At 34.7% G+C, this 19,084-nt stretch overlaps 1 protein-coding gene across 3 annotated transcripts in view; it reads left to right on the forward strand.

Annotated features, from left to right (window-relative positions):
• Positions 1-19,084, forward strand: part of GSK3B (glycogen synthase kinase 3 beta) — a 227,803-nt gene that overhangs the window by 156,059 nt on the left and 52,660 nt on the right. For all 3 annotated transcript variants that reach the window (XM_047791405.1, XM_047791390.1, XM_047791399.1), the window contains exon 7: positions 1,630-1,727. In XM_047791405.1, coding sequence (XP_047647361.1) covers positions 1,630-1,727 — 98 coding nt within the window. The remainder of the gene's footprint in view (positions 1-1,629; positions 1,728-19,084) is intronic.

Below are 19,084 nucleotides of genomic sequence, written 5' to 3' on the forward strand. Positions count from 1 at the left end.
ACCTTTGACCCTCTTAAGAGTACATTACTTCTGTAAATGTCCATGTGCCCAGCAGTTCTTTGGGAATCCTTTCTCAAAAAGAAGGTCAAGTGTGGTCTGTTTTCTCTATTAAGCATCGATTTTCTGGATGTTATGAGTACTGACTCTCTTAGTCTTCTTTGCATGACTAAGATCAGATTCAAAAGTTGCTGATTCGACAGGAGCCTTTTGAACCCTACAAGCCTATATTTGACCTTCCTTTTTAGATTTAGAATACGTGCCTCTTAACACTGTGGAAGATTTGTAAACAAAAATAAAGATATTTAAAAGAGTAATAAAATACACTTTAGAAATATTTTTAACAATGGTATGTCAAGTGAAAGAGTTGCTGGACAAAATTAACTTGGATTTCTTAAGTGAATTTTGTGTCATTATTTTTCTAGGTCAATAAAAAATAGTCATTGAAGCAGGGATTTCCAGTTCATCTTGATAGTGCATCTCACCACATCATACTAATTAAATTATTTGTTGTCCTCCTGCCATTCATCATTCTTTTCCTTCCCTTCTTGTAGATGGAAAGCCCAGCAGTGATATATGTTCATCTCCCTAAAGCAACTTCTTTGTTGCTTCATACAAAAACCAAGAATTTACAAACTGAAAATTAGCTTTTTCTTGCAAGAAGTCTTTTTTTTTTTTTGTCTTTTTAGGACTATAACGGAGGCATATGCAAGTTCCCAGGCTAGGTGGTATCAGATCAGAGCTACAGCTGCCTCTCTATGCCACATCCAGGGCAACTCGGGATCACAGCTGTGTCTGCCACCTATACCACAACTCACAGCAGCATGGGATCCTTAACCCACTGAGCAAGGCCAGGGCTCAAACCTGCATCCTCATGGATGCTAGGCAGATTCGTTTTCACTGAGCCTCAACGGGAACTCCCATTGCAAGAAGTCTTAAATAGTGGTCTATAAATAGAATGCCCATATAATTTATCTTTCCATTTGTAGTACTTTTAAGGGAAAGGGCATCTTCTTCATAATTATCCCAGGACAATAGGTCTAAACCAGGACTATCTTGGGTAAGTCAGGATGTATGCTTTTTTAAAAAATTAAATTTAGCTATAAATTATTTAAATTTAAGTTTTCTCAAGGTTGAGGTTTCTGCTTTGACTTAAAAGTGAATTATTTTGTATTTGTAAAATAAAATGTATTCTACCTTTGCATTTAAAAATGTTTTTTAAGAACATTTTACTGTCAGTCATATTACAAAGCAAAAGTCAGCCATTGAAAGTATCAAAAATTTTCCCCAAAATTTTCACTGACTTAGAACCCTGTGTATAGGGGATTGAACTCTTATTTGCTGCTACTCTGTATAAGCACCTACTAATGTGCAGAAATTGTGTCACTTTGATTTAAATATGGAATAAATGATCATACTCTGTGTTTTCATACTATAATCCCTGTCTTGGTTGTTGAAGACTTAAACATCTGATATTTGATAGCTAAATAGACTTTACCCTTTATTGGAATATTCTTATTCCAATATGTTTGCTCTAATGAACATAAACTTAGAAAATGTATACAAACAGTTTTTAATGCAACTTAAGCCACAAAGTGTTAATAATTTAATAAGCCTTTGTTTTCTCTTCAGATGTGTGGTCTGCAGGCTGTGTGTTGGCTGAACTGTTGCTAGGACAACCTATATTTCCAGGGGATAGTGGTGTGGATCAATTGGTGGAAATAATCAAGGTGAGAAGATTGGATCAGAATTTTTGAAGGAATCTTGTTGCTATTCTCTTAAGAATCCATATCTCTCATACACCCATGAAAAATTTAGGAAATGGACAATGGGATCTAAGGTCACAGAGCAAGTTCAGCTATAAAAGAAATATAAGAACCCAGCCTTTTGCTATCTAATTGAATTATTCTTCTCTTGTGTGATACTGGAAAAGCTATTTTGGCTATCTGATGCAAAAAAGAAATATATGTGTTATTGAAGATACTTAAAAGCCATAGATCACTAAAATGTATATAAACCAAATAAAAACACAAGCTGTGTCTATTTTTGCTCACCATGTGCTCTCTGCTTGTAATATTCTACCGAGCACATAGGAGATGCTTGTATTTATTCAATATTTAAATATTTATAAAATGAAAGTATGATATGTACTAGTAGAACGCTTGATAGAAGCATAATTTTGACTTATGGGTTTAATATAATTTTATTTATTAGGTCTATCAATACCTTTATTAAAAACACCAGATCCAAAGAATTATTATCTTAGAATTAATATTGTCTCTTAAGGAAAGGAGCACTGCAATTTTAAAGTTTTTAACACTTGAGATCTTAAATAAGTTCTCACCCCCATCAAAAATACCTGATGTCTCTATATTTAGACCACTAGATTGGTTGAAAGGTTATAGTTTGTCCAAAGCAATAACAACAACTGCCTGTTGGGCTTTATTCTTGATTTTCCAAATGTCTCATAGAAGTGAAAAATTAAAAATCTCCATAAAGGTTAAGTAGTCCAGTTCTCCATCAAATGAAAGAACCTTCTTAGTTACATTCCTGACAGTGGTCTTCAACTGTTTTCTTAAATAATTCCAACATCGGATACTTTGGAATACAGCCTTTTCTGTATCTGGACAGCTTCAATTTAGTTTTTATTGCACTGAGTGCTGGCTCCTCAGTAGCTAGTTATATCCTGGACTAAGGAGTAACTTATCATTAAGTTATATTAGAATCCTTGTACTGTATTTTATAAAAATATGTTACTTTTGATAAGATGATTTTCCTAGGTATCAGTGTATGCAAGTGTAGTTGAAAACACCAACATGTGAGCAAGAATCTATGTAATGTCTTAAGATATTTACCTGAGACCATTGGTATTTGCTGTGTTTTTTTTTTTTTTTTTTGTAACCATCGTTTAGTTTCAGATTGAAGCCTTAATTTTAGATCAACAGATCTACTTCCTTCCTGATTCTCACACTAAATTCAAATCTAAGTTCAGATAGTTTGATTTCCTTGTTTCTTAAAAGGCCTGTGTATATTCCTTATTATTATTAAAATTAGTATTCTAATACAGGAGTTGGCAAACTTTCTGTAAAAGGCTAGATAAAATATTAAAACACTTGTGGGCTAAAATGCAAATTAAGGATATCAGGTATATAACAAAAGAAAATATTCCACAAATTTTTCATTGATGAAATTCGAACTAATATAATAATTGAATAAAATGAGCCTGCTAATTAGAGGAATGGAATTTTTTGGGGGAGATGCTATAACATTTCTCTTAACTGGAGTTCAAAGTCAGTGTTTTGTATCATCAAAGTGATTGCAAATGGTTATCTTTAAAGTCCAACCATAGTTCATGAACCCTGCAAAAAACAGAGATTGGGCCATAGTTTGCTGATCATTATTTAGTACAACCAGTCAGCATTTCTTCTATCCCTGGGTTTTCAGTTACATAGTTCTTTGAGCATATTGCCATTCTATTTATCATATATGTTTGGAATATTAGAACTGTGTCATTTCTCTAGGATTATAGTTTAGAATTTTGTAATGATTTATTACTTGTCATTAGTTTTAACGAATTCATACATGATACAAATGAAATTGCTCAGGAAGCTAAGGTAGATATCTGTGGTAAGTATATATCTCATCCTTGCCATCATATCTTATAAACCTTTAAGTCCAGAGATTATATTACCACTTTTTGTCCTTGTAATTCAACTTTCTGCTCATATTGTTTTGTGCTTATTTAATTTTAGTAGAAACTGTTGGTTATTAATGGCTTAAGACTTTGTTTTTCTTTAGGGCTTATTTGTTGCAAGTTGGTCCATGATCAACTTGTCATAGTACACCAACTCTAAAATAAAACACTCTTTTCGTTTATATGTTATCTTGCTATCTTGTATTTATACATAGTCATCACCCTACTGAGGATGATATAAATAGAAGTAACATACCGGGGCAGTTTGGAATATCAAGCTTCTCAGTCCCTTTTACACTCTTAAGTAGTACTGCCCAGGATATATGAAATATCAATATTAGTTTACCACCTATTTGGTGACCTGAAGTTATACATTACATTGAGGTTAATAGACATGGGTGGGGGCGGTGTGTGCATACACACACGCTCGAGGTAAAGCTCTAAATCCTATTGATCCTGTCTATAGGTTAACTTTCAAAGTTAAACGTTATTAGGACATTTTATATTTTAAACAAACATTGTCATTTCTGCTAATTAGGACTTCAAAATAGATTTGAGTTTTCCATGAAAGGTGGTCTTACATGTGCCCAATTCGTCTCAATTTTTTTTGAAATGTTAGTCAATGTTTGGTAACTAGGGACTCTATGTTAGTCTGTTTTTCTCTGCCCAATAAAATAGATGCACTTCTCTCTGAATTTGAATGTATGCAAAAAATGAACAATTGTACAGCAAACTTCATAAATTTTATATGTGGTAGACTTGCCTAATTATTTTATAAACTTTCTGAGGAGGGACTTTGTTTTAATATCTGAGAGCACCAAAATAGTTTTCAGTAAATATTTAAATTGAACTAAGCTGTTAGGTCATTGTTCATTCATGAATTTGGATTACCTGTGAATTAATAAGAAAAGTTAGTGATTGTTGTAATTGTTGTTTATTAAATTTCATTGGCATGAATGTCCATGCCAATAATTTACAGAATGAGTAACACAAGAATTTTATAAACTGAGCTAACTCCCTACCTATTCTCTAATAAGAGTTTTACAAAATATTTAGAATAAAATTAGAATTTATATCGTCTGCAGAGTAAGTTAAAAGTATAAGGCAGAATGGAATTAAAAGTGTTGAAAAATCATTTTTAAGCTTGACAAACATTTAGCTTTCTGAGGTTGATTTCATATGTAAGATTATTAGAACAGAATCTCATTATGCCAGTTAACCCCTGAGTATCAAAAACTGCTTGGATTTTCAAAGCATTTGTAAAAAGGGACTTAAAATAAGATTTTTTTTTCTTACATTCTTCCTTAACATCCTAGTTAAAATAACCTTAAGAAATATCTGATGGTGTTTCAGACATCTAGATAAAAATAAAATATTTTGGGAGACCTTCTGTCAAGAATTCACAAACAGATTCCATTACATAACATGGTCCTTTGCCACCTCTACCATAGCAGTAGGGTTATTTAGAAAAAGAGTCTTCTGAAGGCTTGGAGGAGGTAGCATTTTTTAATAATGATAACTTTTTATAATTGTATACACTGTAATTTTTTATGCTCAGTGCAGAAAACATACCCAGACACAAATACAAAGAACAAAAGCAATCATTTTCTGTTCTGGCATGTCATGAAAAATAGCTTCTATGAATATTTTGATATGCTTTTCCTTGCATATGTATGTTAAAACAAAAATGCCATCTTTTTTTCCTAAATAATTAATTGTATTTTTCACGTGAAGCAGTGTATGTCGACTAAGTGATGTATTTAATAACTGTATAGATTCTGTTGTATGATTATATTCTGAATTACATAATTGATTCTGAGAATAATATCATAAAGGTGAGGTGATATATTATTACCTTTGAAAACCTGATATATTTGGCTTCTCAAAGATTTGATAATTAACTTCCTTATATAAATGACAGATGTCCCCAAAATTTCCCAGATGAATCAACAGCAGTCTAGAAGTTCTGGACCTGAGAATGCTGTAGGTTTTACTAATGATTTCTTTTCTCCCTGCAAATTTTAAAACATAAATTTCAAGTAAGGAAAGGTGAACTTTAGAGTTCAATTTTTAGATTAAAACATCATAAAACTGGAGTTCCTGGTGTGGCTCAGTGGAAATGAATCTGACTAGCATCCATGAGGATGCAGATTCAATCCGTGGCCTTGCTCAGTGGGTTAAGGATCTGGCATTACTGTGAGCTGTGGTATAGGTCGCAGACATGGCTCGGATCCCAAGTTGCTGTGGCTGTGGCATAGGCTGGCAGTTATAGGTCCAATTTGACTCCTAGCCTGGGAGCCTCCATATGCTGTGGATATGACCCTAAAAAGACGAAAACAAAAAACAGCAAAAAAACTCCTCACCAAATCCTGTGAGGAGGGGGAGACACAATTTAAAATATCATAAAACTGACTGAAAGAAATCAACCGTTCTGTAGAATTTAAGTTTTAAATGTATTAATATTCCTAGAGATATTCTTTGATTTACTCTGTAAACATTTATTTATGCTTAGCAATAATTTGATCATTTCTTTCTGGCAGAATTAGAATCCACCTCTTCATGATAGAATTCCTCTAGAGCTTCCAAAGTTTTAGTAACTACCCTTTTAAATCTGGATATATCTCTTTTAGGAAAACATGACACTAAACATATACTTGTTAAAGAAATTTTTATTGGAGTATAGTTGATTTACAGTGTATTAGTTTCTGGTATGTTAGCAAAGTGATTCACTTATACATATACATATATATTATTTTTCATTTGCTTTTCCATTATGGTCTACCACAGGCTATATAGTGGTTTGTATTTGCTAAGCCCACACTCTCAGTCTTCCCCCCCACCTTCTCCCTTGGCAAGCACAAATTGTTCTCTATGCCTGAGTCTGTTTCTATTTTGCAGATAAGTTCTTTTGTATCATTTTTATTAGATTCCACATATAAGTTATATCATATGGTATTTGTCTATTTCTGATCTACTTTGTATGATAATCTCTGGGTCCATCCATTGTTTCTGCATATGGCATTTTATTTTTTATGATTGAGTAGTATTTGTGTGTGTGTGTGTGTATTCATTCTGCATCTTCTTTATCCGTGTGTGTGTGTGTGTATTCTCTCCACATCTTCTTTATCCGTGTGTGTGTGTGTATTCATTCTGCATCTTCTTTATCCGTGTGTGTGTGTGTGTGTGTGTGTGTGTGTGTATTCTCTCCACATCTTCTTTATCCGTGTGTGTGTGTGTGTGTGTGTGTGTGTTCTTTCCACATCTTCTTTACCCATTCATCTTCCCCATGTCTTGGGGAATTTGGGGGACATTTATTATTTATATAAAGAAGTTAATTATCAAATCTTTGAGAACCCAAATATATAATTTCTTTTCAAAGGCAATAATATCACTTCACCCTTCTGATGAATCTAATTTCAAGACCTGTGTTTTACTAAAAAATCTGCTTCCTTTTTTTTGCAAAAGATTACAAATTGGAGAGCACTGATTGTTAACAGTTGAATGCTGTCAAAAGTAAACACTGGAACCTTGTACAAGGACATTTATTTTGTTAAAAGGATACTGAATATTTCATATTTATAAAACATAATTTTTAATTGTTTTACTGATACATATAATAGAAGGAAAGTGTGAAGAAAATCTTGGCTTGTGGTACTGCAGAGAACTATGTTAGTGATCCTCAAAGAAGCAAGATTTGCATGATGTGTGTATAAAATATTTGCTTTTCTTGGGGGTGGGGTAATAATGTTTTTAAAGTTTGGGAAATGTGGTGAGAATTTTTTTTTAACTCAAGAGCTCTGATTCCATACACAGCCCCCCACGCTTTCTGTATTACACTGCTAGTTTGAGCATACCATTGTGGCTGAGATTCACCTAGGAAAAAAAGTTCTTTGACCTCAGTGAATATGTTTTAACCAAGAATGACTTTTTCACTTTATGTTGAATATTTTGCATAATGAAAATAATAGTCACTTATTGAGAGGGGAGGAGGGGACTTGTTGCCAAGTAATTTTATTCAGGAAGAAAAAATGAGAGTCAAAACAGTCTTAAAAAAGAAGAGTAAAGTTATACTTCCCATTTTTTAAACTTTTTACACAGCTGCAGTAATCAAGACAGTGCATATACAATGGAATATTATTCAGCCACGAGAAAGAAAGACATCCTGCCATTTGTAACAACATGAATGGACGTTATAGAAGTTTGCTAAATGAAATAAGCCAGACAGAGAAAGGCAGCTACTTGTATGTAGGGTCTAAAAAGAAGAGTCAAGTTACAGAAACAAAATGGAAAAGTGGTTGCCAAGGGCTTGAGGATTGGGGTGGAGGAAATGAGAGGAAAGGTTGGCAAAGAGCACACAGACTTTAATAGATGAATAAGTTCTCTGAGGATGTAATGTGAAATGTGATGGCTGTGGTTGACAACACTATTAACTTCAATGTTTTCACCAAAAAAGAAAAGGGAATAAAGAAAAGTTTGAGGTGATGAATATAGTAATTAATTAGGTGGGAGAATCTTTTTTTAAATTTTTTTAAATTTCTCAAATGAATTTATCACATCTGTAGTTATATAATGATCATAACAAATCTGATTTCACAGGGTTTCCATCCCACAGCCCAAGCACATCCCCCAACCCCCCAAACTGTCTCCTCCGGAGACCATAAGTTTTTCAATGTCTGTGAGTCAGCATCTGTTCTGCAAAGAAGTTCAGTCTGTCCTTTTTTCAGATTCCACATGTCAGTGAAAGCATTGGGTATTGGTGTCTCATTGTATGGCTGATTTCACTTAGCATGATAATTTTTAGGTCCGTCCATGCTGCTAAAAATACCAGTATTTCATTCTTTTTAATGGCCGAGTAATATTCCATTGTGTATATGTACCACATCTTCTGGATCCACTCATCTGTCAGTGGACATTTAGGTTGTTTCCATGTTTTGGCTATTGTAAATAGTGCTGCTGTGAACATGTGTCTTTGCGAGTCGTGGTTTTCTCTGGATAGATGCCCAGGAGTGGGATTGCTGGATCAAATGGTAGTTCTATTTTTAGTTTTCTGAGGAATCTCCACACTGCTTTCCACAGTGGTTGCACCAATTTACAATCCCAGCAACAGTGTACTAGGGTTCCTTTTTCTCCACACCCTCTCTAGCACTTATTGTTGGGAGAATCTTTTCTTAATGCATATGCATATAAAATCATCACTGTGTACATTTTGTGTATCTTATAATTTTGTTAGTTAAATTTCAAGAAAGGGGAGGTGGGAGAGTATAGTCCTGGCACGAGCCCAGGCATATAGATCAATGGAGTAGAATTGAGAGTCTTAGAAATAAACATTTCCATTTATGATCCTTTTGACAAGGGTTCCAAGGCAAATTCAACAGGAAAAAAAATAGTCTTTTTAACATGTGATACTTGTGCAACAAGATATCCATATGCAAAAGAATTAAGTTGGACCCCTAATTCTCACACCATATAAAAAATTAACTCAAAATGGATACACCTAAACATAAGAACAAAACTATAAAACTCTCGGAAAGAAACAGGTATAAATCTTTGTGACCTTCAGTTAGGTAATGGCTTCTTAGATGTGACATGAAAAGCATTAAGTGACAATTGGAGTTCCTGTTGTGGCTCAGCGGAAACAAATCCAACTAGGAACCATGAGGTTGTGGGTTCGATCCCTGGCCTTGCTCAGTGGGTTGGGGATCTGGTGTTGCTGTGAGCTGTGGTATAGGTTGCAGACGGGGCTCGGATCTGGCATTGCTGTGTAGGCCGGCAGCTGTAGCTCTGATTTGATCCCTATTCTGGGAATCTTCATAAGCCACGTGTCCAGCCCTTAAAAAAAAAAAAAAAAAAAAGCATTAAGTGACAATAGAAAAAACCGATACTTTGAACTTTAAAACTACAAAATCAGAAAATTTGTGCCTCAAAGGATACCATCCAGAAAATTAAAAGACAACACATAGAATGAGAAAATTTTACAAATCATCTATGTGATAAGGGACTTGTATCCAGAATAAGGAACTCTTAAAACTCAACAATAAAAAGACACCCTAATTAAAAAATGGACAAAAGAGAGTTCCTTTTGTGGCACGGCAGAAACAAATCCGACTAGGAACCATGAGGTTGCGGGTTCAATCCCTAGCCTCTCTCAGTGGGTTAAGGATCCCGTGATGCTGTGTCTGTGGTGAAGGCCGGCAACTGTAACTCTGATTGGACCCCTAGCCTGGGAACCTCCATATGCCACAGGTGTGGCCCTAAACAACAACAACAACAACAAAAAAACAAACAAAATGGACAAAGGATCTAAATTGACAGTTCTCCAAAGAAAACATACAAGTAACAGTAAGAAGAAAAAAAAAAGCTCAGCCATGTCAGTCATTAGAGAAATGCAAACTAGTGAATACTCCATCACATTCATTAGAATGGCTAAAAAAAGACAGCAGCTACTGTTGATAAGGATGTGGAGAAATTGAAACAAAAAAATAGTTCTGCACTTCCTCAAAACATTAAACATAGTTACCATATGACCCAGTAATATGGAATGAATAGAAATAGAAATGAATTGAAAACTATCCACACAAAATCTTGTACATGAATGTTCATAGCAGAATTCTTTATAGCCAAAAAGTAGAAACATTTCAAATGCCCATTAGCTGATGAATGGATAAGGAAAATATCAGACACAGAAGACCAGGTTACAGGATTCCATTTATGTGAAATGTCCCAAATAAGCAGATCTGTAGTGGTCATTAGGAATTGGGAAGAGTGGAAATGGGAGTAACTGTTCATGGGTCCAGGGTTTCATTTTGAGGTGATAAACATGTTTTGAAATTATATAGCAGTTGATGGTTGTACACCTCTGTGGATATACTTTTAAAAAATCAGTTGTATGTTTAAAGGGATGCTTGTCATGATTATATGAAGTATATCTCAATTTTTTTTTTAAGTCAAAGAATGGGAACATTTACCTACAGGACTTTTGATAAGGTTTTGTTGTTTCCACTGTATTTTAAGGAAGGCAGTAAACTCTGACCATAGTTTTGCACAGGACCCACATCAAGTTAAGTGACAGATGGAAGAGAACACAGACACACAAAGGGGTCCTCCTGCACTAGTTCATCCTCCCAGGCTGAGTAAATCCTTTTCCAAGTTGTTCAATTGTGTTCAAATAACATGACTATTTGGTGCTTTTTCCTTCACTGATGTTCCTAATGGGATTTAAAGATTTGTGCTGCTATTGCTATAGCCTTTTTTTTCCTCCCAGGGGAGAGAAGGGTAAGAGGATTTTGCCTTTTGGAAATCAGAAGAAAACCCTGAGGTGGAAACATTGCATACACCCCCTCCCCCCAACACAAAGTTTCCTTATACCAAAACTTCACTCATATATTATAGGAAAGAGGTAGATAGAAACTGGATAAAACTGCATGTGTTGAGAATTAAGTATTTTAGCTACCTATATCCAGTGGATTTAAAAAAGGAAAACTTGTAAATTATAGGGGTATACAAAAGGGAATACATTTTATATCAATCCTGTGAAGGTAAAAATGTATGGTAATGATTCCATTATCAGTAGAGTACTGATATTTTGAAAAAGAATAACTCAGTGACATGTTTTCTAGTTTTCTAATTAGAGAAATTTGTCAGGTTTATGATATATGCAGTCAACCTGACAGTTATCCAATTTGAATAGATAGTTCTTTTATGCAGAAAAGAAGTGAAGATGTTTAATTATCCAGCCATACTATGTATAATCTCTCTTGGCCTGTGTTGTACAATTTTCATCTACTTATTTTAAAAGCTTTGATTAAATCCATTATGTATAGGCCTGGCCATGTATCCCTTTAGCCTTTCAGGGTGCATCTATATTAACAACATGTTGATTTATTAACCATCTGGGCTAGAACATAAAGAATCTTTGCCCTCAAGTTCAGAAACTCATTGAGAGGAGGAAGGGAAAAACTGAGATCAGTGGAGTAAGGCAGGTATGATCCCAGAAGCCTGAGCAGGGTACAAAGGCAGAAGCATCCTATTTGGAGGTAGTGCTATCTGAAAAGGCTTCATAGAAGAGGTAACTCTTCAGCTGAATCTTGAAACATGGAGATGTATTCTATTTAGAGAAGGGAAGGGACTGGAGGACATACATGCTAATTTGGATGAAGATACTTAACGTTGTCAGGTCTGTTGTGTCTTGTCTGTTGTGTAGTGCTTTATGGTTTGAGCCTAAGGTTCTGAATGGTGGGAATAGAGTATAAGTTTACCAGGAGAGAGAAGGCTGGAGCTGTGGGCATTGGCCTAAACATATTAGACTTAGACAGTTAAAAGTCACTGCAAGATTTCAAGCAGAGGATTAACAGATTTCTAATAGGATCTCGTTAACTTGGCATTTGCTTTAAAGGCTACATGTACAACTCTATTGTTGAAGTTTGGCGACCTCTGGTGTTGAGCAAGGCTCAACGCAAGGCTGGGAAAGAAATTGATTTCAATGCTTTTGTCAGATGATTTTTGGCTTTATTTCTTTGAAGATGCAAATCATAATTCCTGGCTTGTTATTATTTGTGTCTAGCTAAATTTGCAACTAGGTGAATGAAAAAATATTAAACATGATGGGATTGGGTACAGATTAAAAGGGATGAACAGCATCCCCAAAATCTTATGCCATGAATCTCTGGTTGTTTGAGTCTTTCTGCCTCGGTGATGTTTTAGGATGATGCACTTGACAAGTGCTTTTTTGAAATAAATGGAAAGATCTTATTCTAATAACAGATAACTGAGAGTGCATACTCTTCCCAATAGTGTGATAATTTTGAAAATCCCCCCTTTTATTCAGTTAAATATCATACTTTAAACAATGTGCATATAACATTATGTGCATTTTCTTTTCCTTTAAGTCATGGAGGGACTCTGTTTTTAGGAAATTCATAAATAATTACTATTTTTAAGTGTATCTTTAAAAGTTTGGGTGAAAAATTGCTCTTCTATCTCTTAAAATTCAGGGAAGCCCTAAGACTTGTTTTGTGTCTGAATAATAAAATCCATGTCAAACATACTTTTTAAAAATCTGTAAAATGTAAAGCTTAAGTATATGATTTCAGAGTTTCCAAATATAAATCAGCTGAAATAAATCAGCTGATAGAGAAATTTTCTCTAAACCTAATGGAAACAACATAAAACTAAGATAAACTCAGAAGTGGCAATCAAATAGTTGATTTATTGAAATGCTTTATTTTTGTTGTATTGATTGTAGATGTTGATGCATTCAGAATCTTAGGTTTTCATAAATAGTCACTTGTTTGCCTTTCAGCCTGTAATGTTGCCACCCATCCACTTCTCATCCTTATTCTCTCAGATTAGTTATCCAAATCATGCTGTTTTTCACTTCATACCTAGAGCAGATAAAATGTGCATCTGACTCATTTGCTTCCTAGATTCCTTAAGTAAAATAACCTCTTATCTCTCCCTCCAGAATCCTTTCTTGAATCTCTTCCTTACTCCAGTGGATTGTAGCACTTCACCTCACACATCATCTGTGTTCATTTTGTTGTATTGATCTTCATTATAGTTGATTTATAATGTACAGGTCTCTCTGCCCTAGAGCTCTGTGAAAGTAGGAACTCAATAAAAGTGTTTTAGGGAGTTCCCTGGTGGCCTGGCAGGTTAAGTGTTGCTGTGACTTGAGTCATTGCTCTCGTGGGTTTGATCCCTGGCCCAGTAACTTGTGCCTGCCTCAGGCGAGGCCAAAAAAGAATGAATGAAGGATTTAATGTCTCTTAATTATGTCTTACCTTAGCTTCTTATATTCCTTTGTATCTTAACTCATACCTTTGCTTTCTTAAAGACTACGCATACTGTATTTAAAACAATTCTGATTTTAGAGTTTAACAGATTGATACTTTTAATGGTAGCCTTAAAATAGCAACAGAATAAGGTTAAACATACCGTTGTATTTAATGTAGTAATAGCATCACCCAAAAAATGTTCTTGTGTACAGCCTAGGGTAACCAAATGTCCCAGTTTGCCTGGGACTGAGGGTTTCACCAGGTTAATCCCAGTGGGCTGAGACAGGTGATCACATTGTTCATGTCTCTTTGCAGTCTCCCATCTTCTGTTTCAGGTTATCATTGGTCTTTCCGTCACTACAGATTTGTTTTTCCTATTATAGAATTTCATATGAATGGAGTCATGTAGTATATTTCTTTTGTATCTGGCTTTTTTGTCTCAACGTTATGTTTTTGAGATTCATCCACGTTTTGTTTTTTTTAATTTACTTATTCTTTATACTGAGCTGTATTCTATGAATATACGACAATTTGTTTATCCTTTCATCTGCATATGGACGTTTGACTTGTTTTTTGGTTTTGACAACTATGAGTAAAGCTTCTTTGTTTATAGGTATTTTTGCAAACATATGTATATATTTCTCTTCATTAAATAACTAGCACTGCAATTGCTGGTCATATGATAAGTGTATGTTAACTTTATAAAAAAAAAAATCAAACTTTTCCAAAGCAGTTACACTACTTTTCACTCCCACCAGCAGTGTATGAGAATTCTAGCATTTTACATTATCATCAATACATTGTATTCATAATAATTTTAAATTTAGTCTTAAAATTGTTTTTATCTTTAGAAAATGTCTCCCTTTATTTCTGTTTAATTTCCTTGTCCTAAATTCTACAATCTTCCCATATTAATGAAGGCGTCCCATCTTTCTTATCATTAGTATTTGCATGGTATATCTTTTTTGCATCCTTTTACTTTTAACTACGTGTTTTTATAATTCATGTTATATGTTCATTTCTTATAGACAATATATACTTAGGTCTTTTTAATTGAGTCTGATAATTTCTGACTTTTAACGAGTATTTAGACCATTTACATTCAATGTAATTACCAATATGGTTGGGTTTAAGTATTCTACCTTGATAATTTATTTTCTTTTTATTGTTCCTTTTTTCTCTCTTTTACAGTTAACTTGTGGCTACAAAGAGTACTTTTTAAGCTAAACCTCCATGTTGCATTTTTTTATAGAGTTTGTTCTAAGATTGAAAATAGACTTCCTACTCTATCACCATCTGCAAGTAATAATGTACCACTTTGCATTTAAAGTAAGAATCTTACAACAGTGTGTTTCCATTTCCCCTTCCTATCTTTTGTGCTGTTGTTGTCATATATTTTATTTCTACAGTGCTTTATTATTTTGCTTTAAACACTGCTTTCTTCTAAGAAACTAAAAAGCAAGGGGGAATATCATACATATAGCTACATATTTACCATTTTTATGCTCTTTATTCCTTTGTATAGATAGAAATTTCCATTTGGCATTGCTTTCTTTCCTCCCGAAGTATTTTCTTGTAGTGAAAATCTCCTGGTAATAAACTCTCAGCTTTTGTTTGCCTAATAATGACTTTTGAAGGATATTTTCACTGGATATAGAATTTTTTGTTTTCCACTTTTTTATTTCTTTGGAAAAATCTCCATTTTCCTCTGACTTGAATTGTTTCTGATAAATCAGCTGTCATTCTTACTGTTGACTGTACAAAATGTCTCTTTGTTTTGGGAAATATTTTCCCCTTTATTAGTGGCTTTTATTAGTTGATCGTGACTTGTAATGTTTTTTATGTTTATACTACTTGGATTTCCTTGAGATTTTCATTGAATTTTCATCAAATTTGGAAAAATGTTGGCCACTATTTCTTCAGGTAGTTTTTCTACATCTGTTTCCTCAACCCCCTTTTCTAACTCCAATCACATATTCATGTTTTTATAGTCTTTTTTAACCTTCATGCTTCATGTTTCACCTTTGATAGCTTCTACTGTTTTTTGTTTGTTTCTTTAAGTTCACCATTTTCTGTGGTATCCAATCTGCTGTTAAATCTCCAGGGAAGTTTTCATTTCACATATCATATATTTTTTTTTCCTTTTTAGATCCGCACCCAAGGCATATGGAAGTTCCCAGGCCTAGGGGTTAAATTGGAGCTATAGCTGCCTGCCTGCCTACACCACAGCCACAGCAACATGGGATCCAACTTGCATCTGCGACCTACACCACAACTCACAGCAACGCTGGATCCCTGACACACTGAGTGAGACCAGAAATCAAACCCACTTCCTCATGGGTGCTAGTCGGATTCGTTTTTTCTGTGCCACATTAAGAACTCCCACACCTCATATTTTTCTTTTTTTTTAAGATTTTTATTTTTTCTATTATAGTGGATTTACAGTGTTCTGTCAGTTTCTGCTGTAGAGCACAGTGACCCAGTCACACATACTGCATTCTTTTTCTCACATTATCCTCTATTATGTTCCATCATAAGTGACTAGATATCCCTGTGCTGTACAGCAGGATAACAATGCTTATCCACTCCAAATGCAATAGTTTGCATCTACTAACCCCAGACTCCCAGACCCTCCCACTCCCTCCCCCTCTTCCTTGGCAACCAGTCTATTCTCCAAGTCCATGAGTTTGTTTCTTTTCTGTAGATAGGTTCATTTGTGCCATATATTAGATTTCAGATATAAGTGATAGAGTATTTGTCTTTCTCTTTCTGACTTACTTCACTTAGTATTAGAGTCTCTAGACATCCATATCATATTTATCAACTGTACAATTAATTACTCTGATTCTTTTGTGTTCTCATTATAATTGTTTTATAATCTTTATTTGTCAATTCTGTCGTCTCTGTCATTTTTGGATCCATGACTATTGACTCATTTCCCTGTGCCCCCCCCCCACACACGCTTGGGTCATATTTACCTTCTTTTTTAAGGAGTATTTAGTCAGTTTTCTATTTGTTTATACCTGGAGGGCAATTCTGGTATCAGTTACTTAGTAACGATTAGAAGCAGAAGTCCATAATACTGTCTTTTTTTTTTTTTAAGTAGTACAAGCCTATGCATGACATTCCAAAAGTATTGAACTACTGATGCAAAGTTTTACAGAATTGCACTGTGTTATATAAGGCTTTTAGTTTACATTAGAACACCTTAAAGTAGTTATGCCTCTCTTTTAGATAAGCATGATATTTATACCCAAAGCAGTTCTCTAACAATGGTTTCTGTTACTCAGGCCTTGAGATTAAAAATTCTAGACAATAAAATTACTTACAATGTGCACATCCAAAGAACTTGCCCATCATTTAACATTCCAGTCAAAGTTTTATAAATGTGGAACAACCACTAGGAAAATACTAAACTCATGTATTTGGTATTGCAGATATACTTAGACATGAGTAAACATGGGACTTATAGTGAAAATCTACAGCTAAGGGAACCTGAATGTGATTTATCAAAATTTCTAAGTTATTAAAAGAATTTTTATAAAAATTTATAAAACAGGTTTGATATTTGTTGCACTTTTTGATCTTGTTTAGCCAGTTAGATGCCTATATTTCTTCGTATTATTCTATTCTTGCCTAAGATCTATAATTCTTGATAATAACAGTTCAGGATACTTTTATTTAGTTGAATTACCCATGGTATGGGGATATTTTATTTAAGTCATTTTTTTTTTAAGTTGTCAAGAAGAGTCTAACTTTTTTGGTTTAACTTTTAACTATACCCTTGTGATCTTTTTTTTTTTTTTTTTTTCCTGTCTTTTGAGGGCTGCGCCTGCAACATATGGAGGTTCCCATGCTAGGGGTCATTGAATTGGAGATGTAGCCGCCGGCCTACGCCACAGCCATAGCAACTCAGGACCCAAACCACTTCTGTGACCTACACCACAGCTCACAGCAATGCCAGATCCTTAACCCCTGAGCAAGACCAAGGATTGAACCCATGTCCTCAGGGATACTAGTCAGGTTCATTAACCACTGAGCCACAAAGGGAACTCCTACCCTTGTGATCTTATAAAATCTGAATATATCCTGCACAATACTAAAGGATTCAGATTTTATTTTGTGGTACAACCAATAGAGTTTAAGAAAGTGATTTTTCTTTTTCTTTTCTTTTTTTTTTTGGCCACACCTGCAGCATGTAGAAGTTCCTGGGCCAGGGAGCCAATCATAGCCACAGCTGCAGCAATACCAGATCCTTTAACCCACTGCCCCAGGCTGGGCATCAAACCTGCACCTCCATAGTCAGATTCCTTACTTGCTGCACCACAGCAAGAACTCCAGAGTATCTATAAATTTTAAGTGAGAAAATTAATATACTTGGCACAGAATTTTTTCATACTTGTTACTCAAATATTTTTTTTGTTCTCTTCTTTCCCTCACTGATATGCTTCTTAAAAAGAGACTTATATGTGCTATCTTTACTTACTCATTTCAGATGATTATGGTCTGCTTGCTCTTCTCATGACTGATCTCACCAGGGTCAGAAAGAAAGTCTTCATGGCCAGCATTAGCAAGCACCTCTGGGGCTTTATTTTACTTAGGCTTGTTGTGTCAGATTCATACCTCTCTGTCCTTTAAATGTTTACTTTCCTAGTCCTCCCTCGTATCATCGTCTGTGGGACCTCTTCCAATCTCTCAGACTTTTGTCACAGCCTTCTTTTAAAACTTCCCTTTTTCCATGTGTTTGTGTCTTTTGAGTCCCCATCTGTGGCACTGTTCTCCTGTTACTCTCACAGCTGCCCAGCACCTCTGCAGCAGGTGTTTCTCTAGCCTCAAACTCTCTTCTAAATGACATGCTTAATATCCACCACTTGGTAGACAACTCCCCCAGGTTCTTCTTGAATATCTTAAATGCTGTTTCCTCTTATAGCTGTATTCCTTCTTACTTAATAGCAACATTTTTCACAACTACCAAAGTAAAAAAACTTAAATTGTTTGTCCTCCAAGTCAGTAAACAGATACCTCAAAACCATCTACTAAAATTGGGTTGCCAGTGATGAGATTGAAATTATGTTCTAGAACTGCTTCTGATTAGCCCTGACCTCTGAAAAGTTGCTCTTTCTGGGCATTAGTTTTTCTCATCCCTAAAAATGTTTAGACTATATCAACAGTTGCCACTAGGACCTAGGGACCAAATGAAGTCTGCTGCCTATTTTTGCAAATAAAAGTTTATTATGTCTGCTTTGCGTAACAGTTGTACAGTTGACTAGTGGCAGAGGATCTGTGGGCCACAAAGTCTAACATATATACTCTATGGCCCTTAAAAAAAAAGTTTGCTGACCTCTGGACTGGTGGCTCTCCCATCTACTTTACATCTCTATTAGCCAGCCTTGGGAGAATGTAGTTTTAAGATTTAAAAATGAGAAGAAAAAAGATTGGAGAAATTATTATAGTAGTTGAATACTTGGCAAGAGAAATTAAATATAGAACAGACTGTGACATTAGAATCCTTGTTTCCCCATCTTAGTGGTTCAAGGTCATGTGTAACAAAGGAATAAGATTTCTGTTGCCACTTTGTGATGACATGCTAGATTATTTGGTTAATTGCTTTTTACTGATT

This window comes from Phacochoerus africanus, chromosome 1, assembly GCF_016906955.1.
Source record: "Phacochoerus africanus isolate WHEZ1 chromosome 1, ROS_Pafr_v1, whole genome shotgun sequence".
NCBI lineage: Eukaryota > Metazoa > Chordata > Mammalia > Artiodactyla > Suidae > Phacochoerus > Phacochoerus africanus.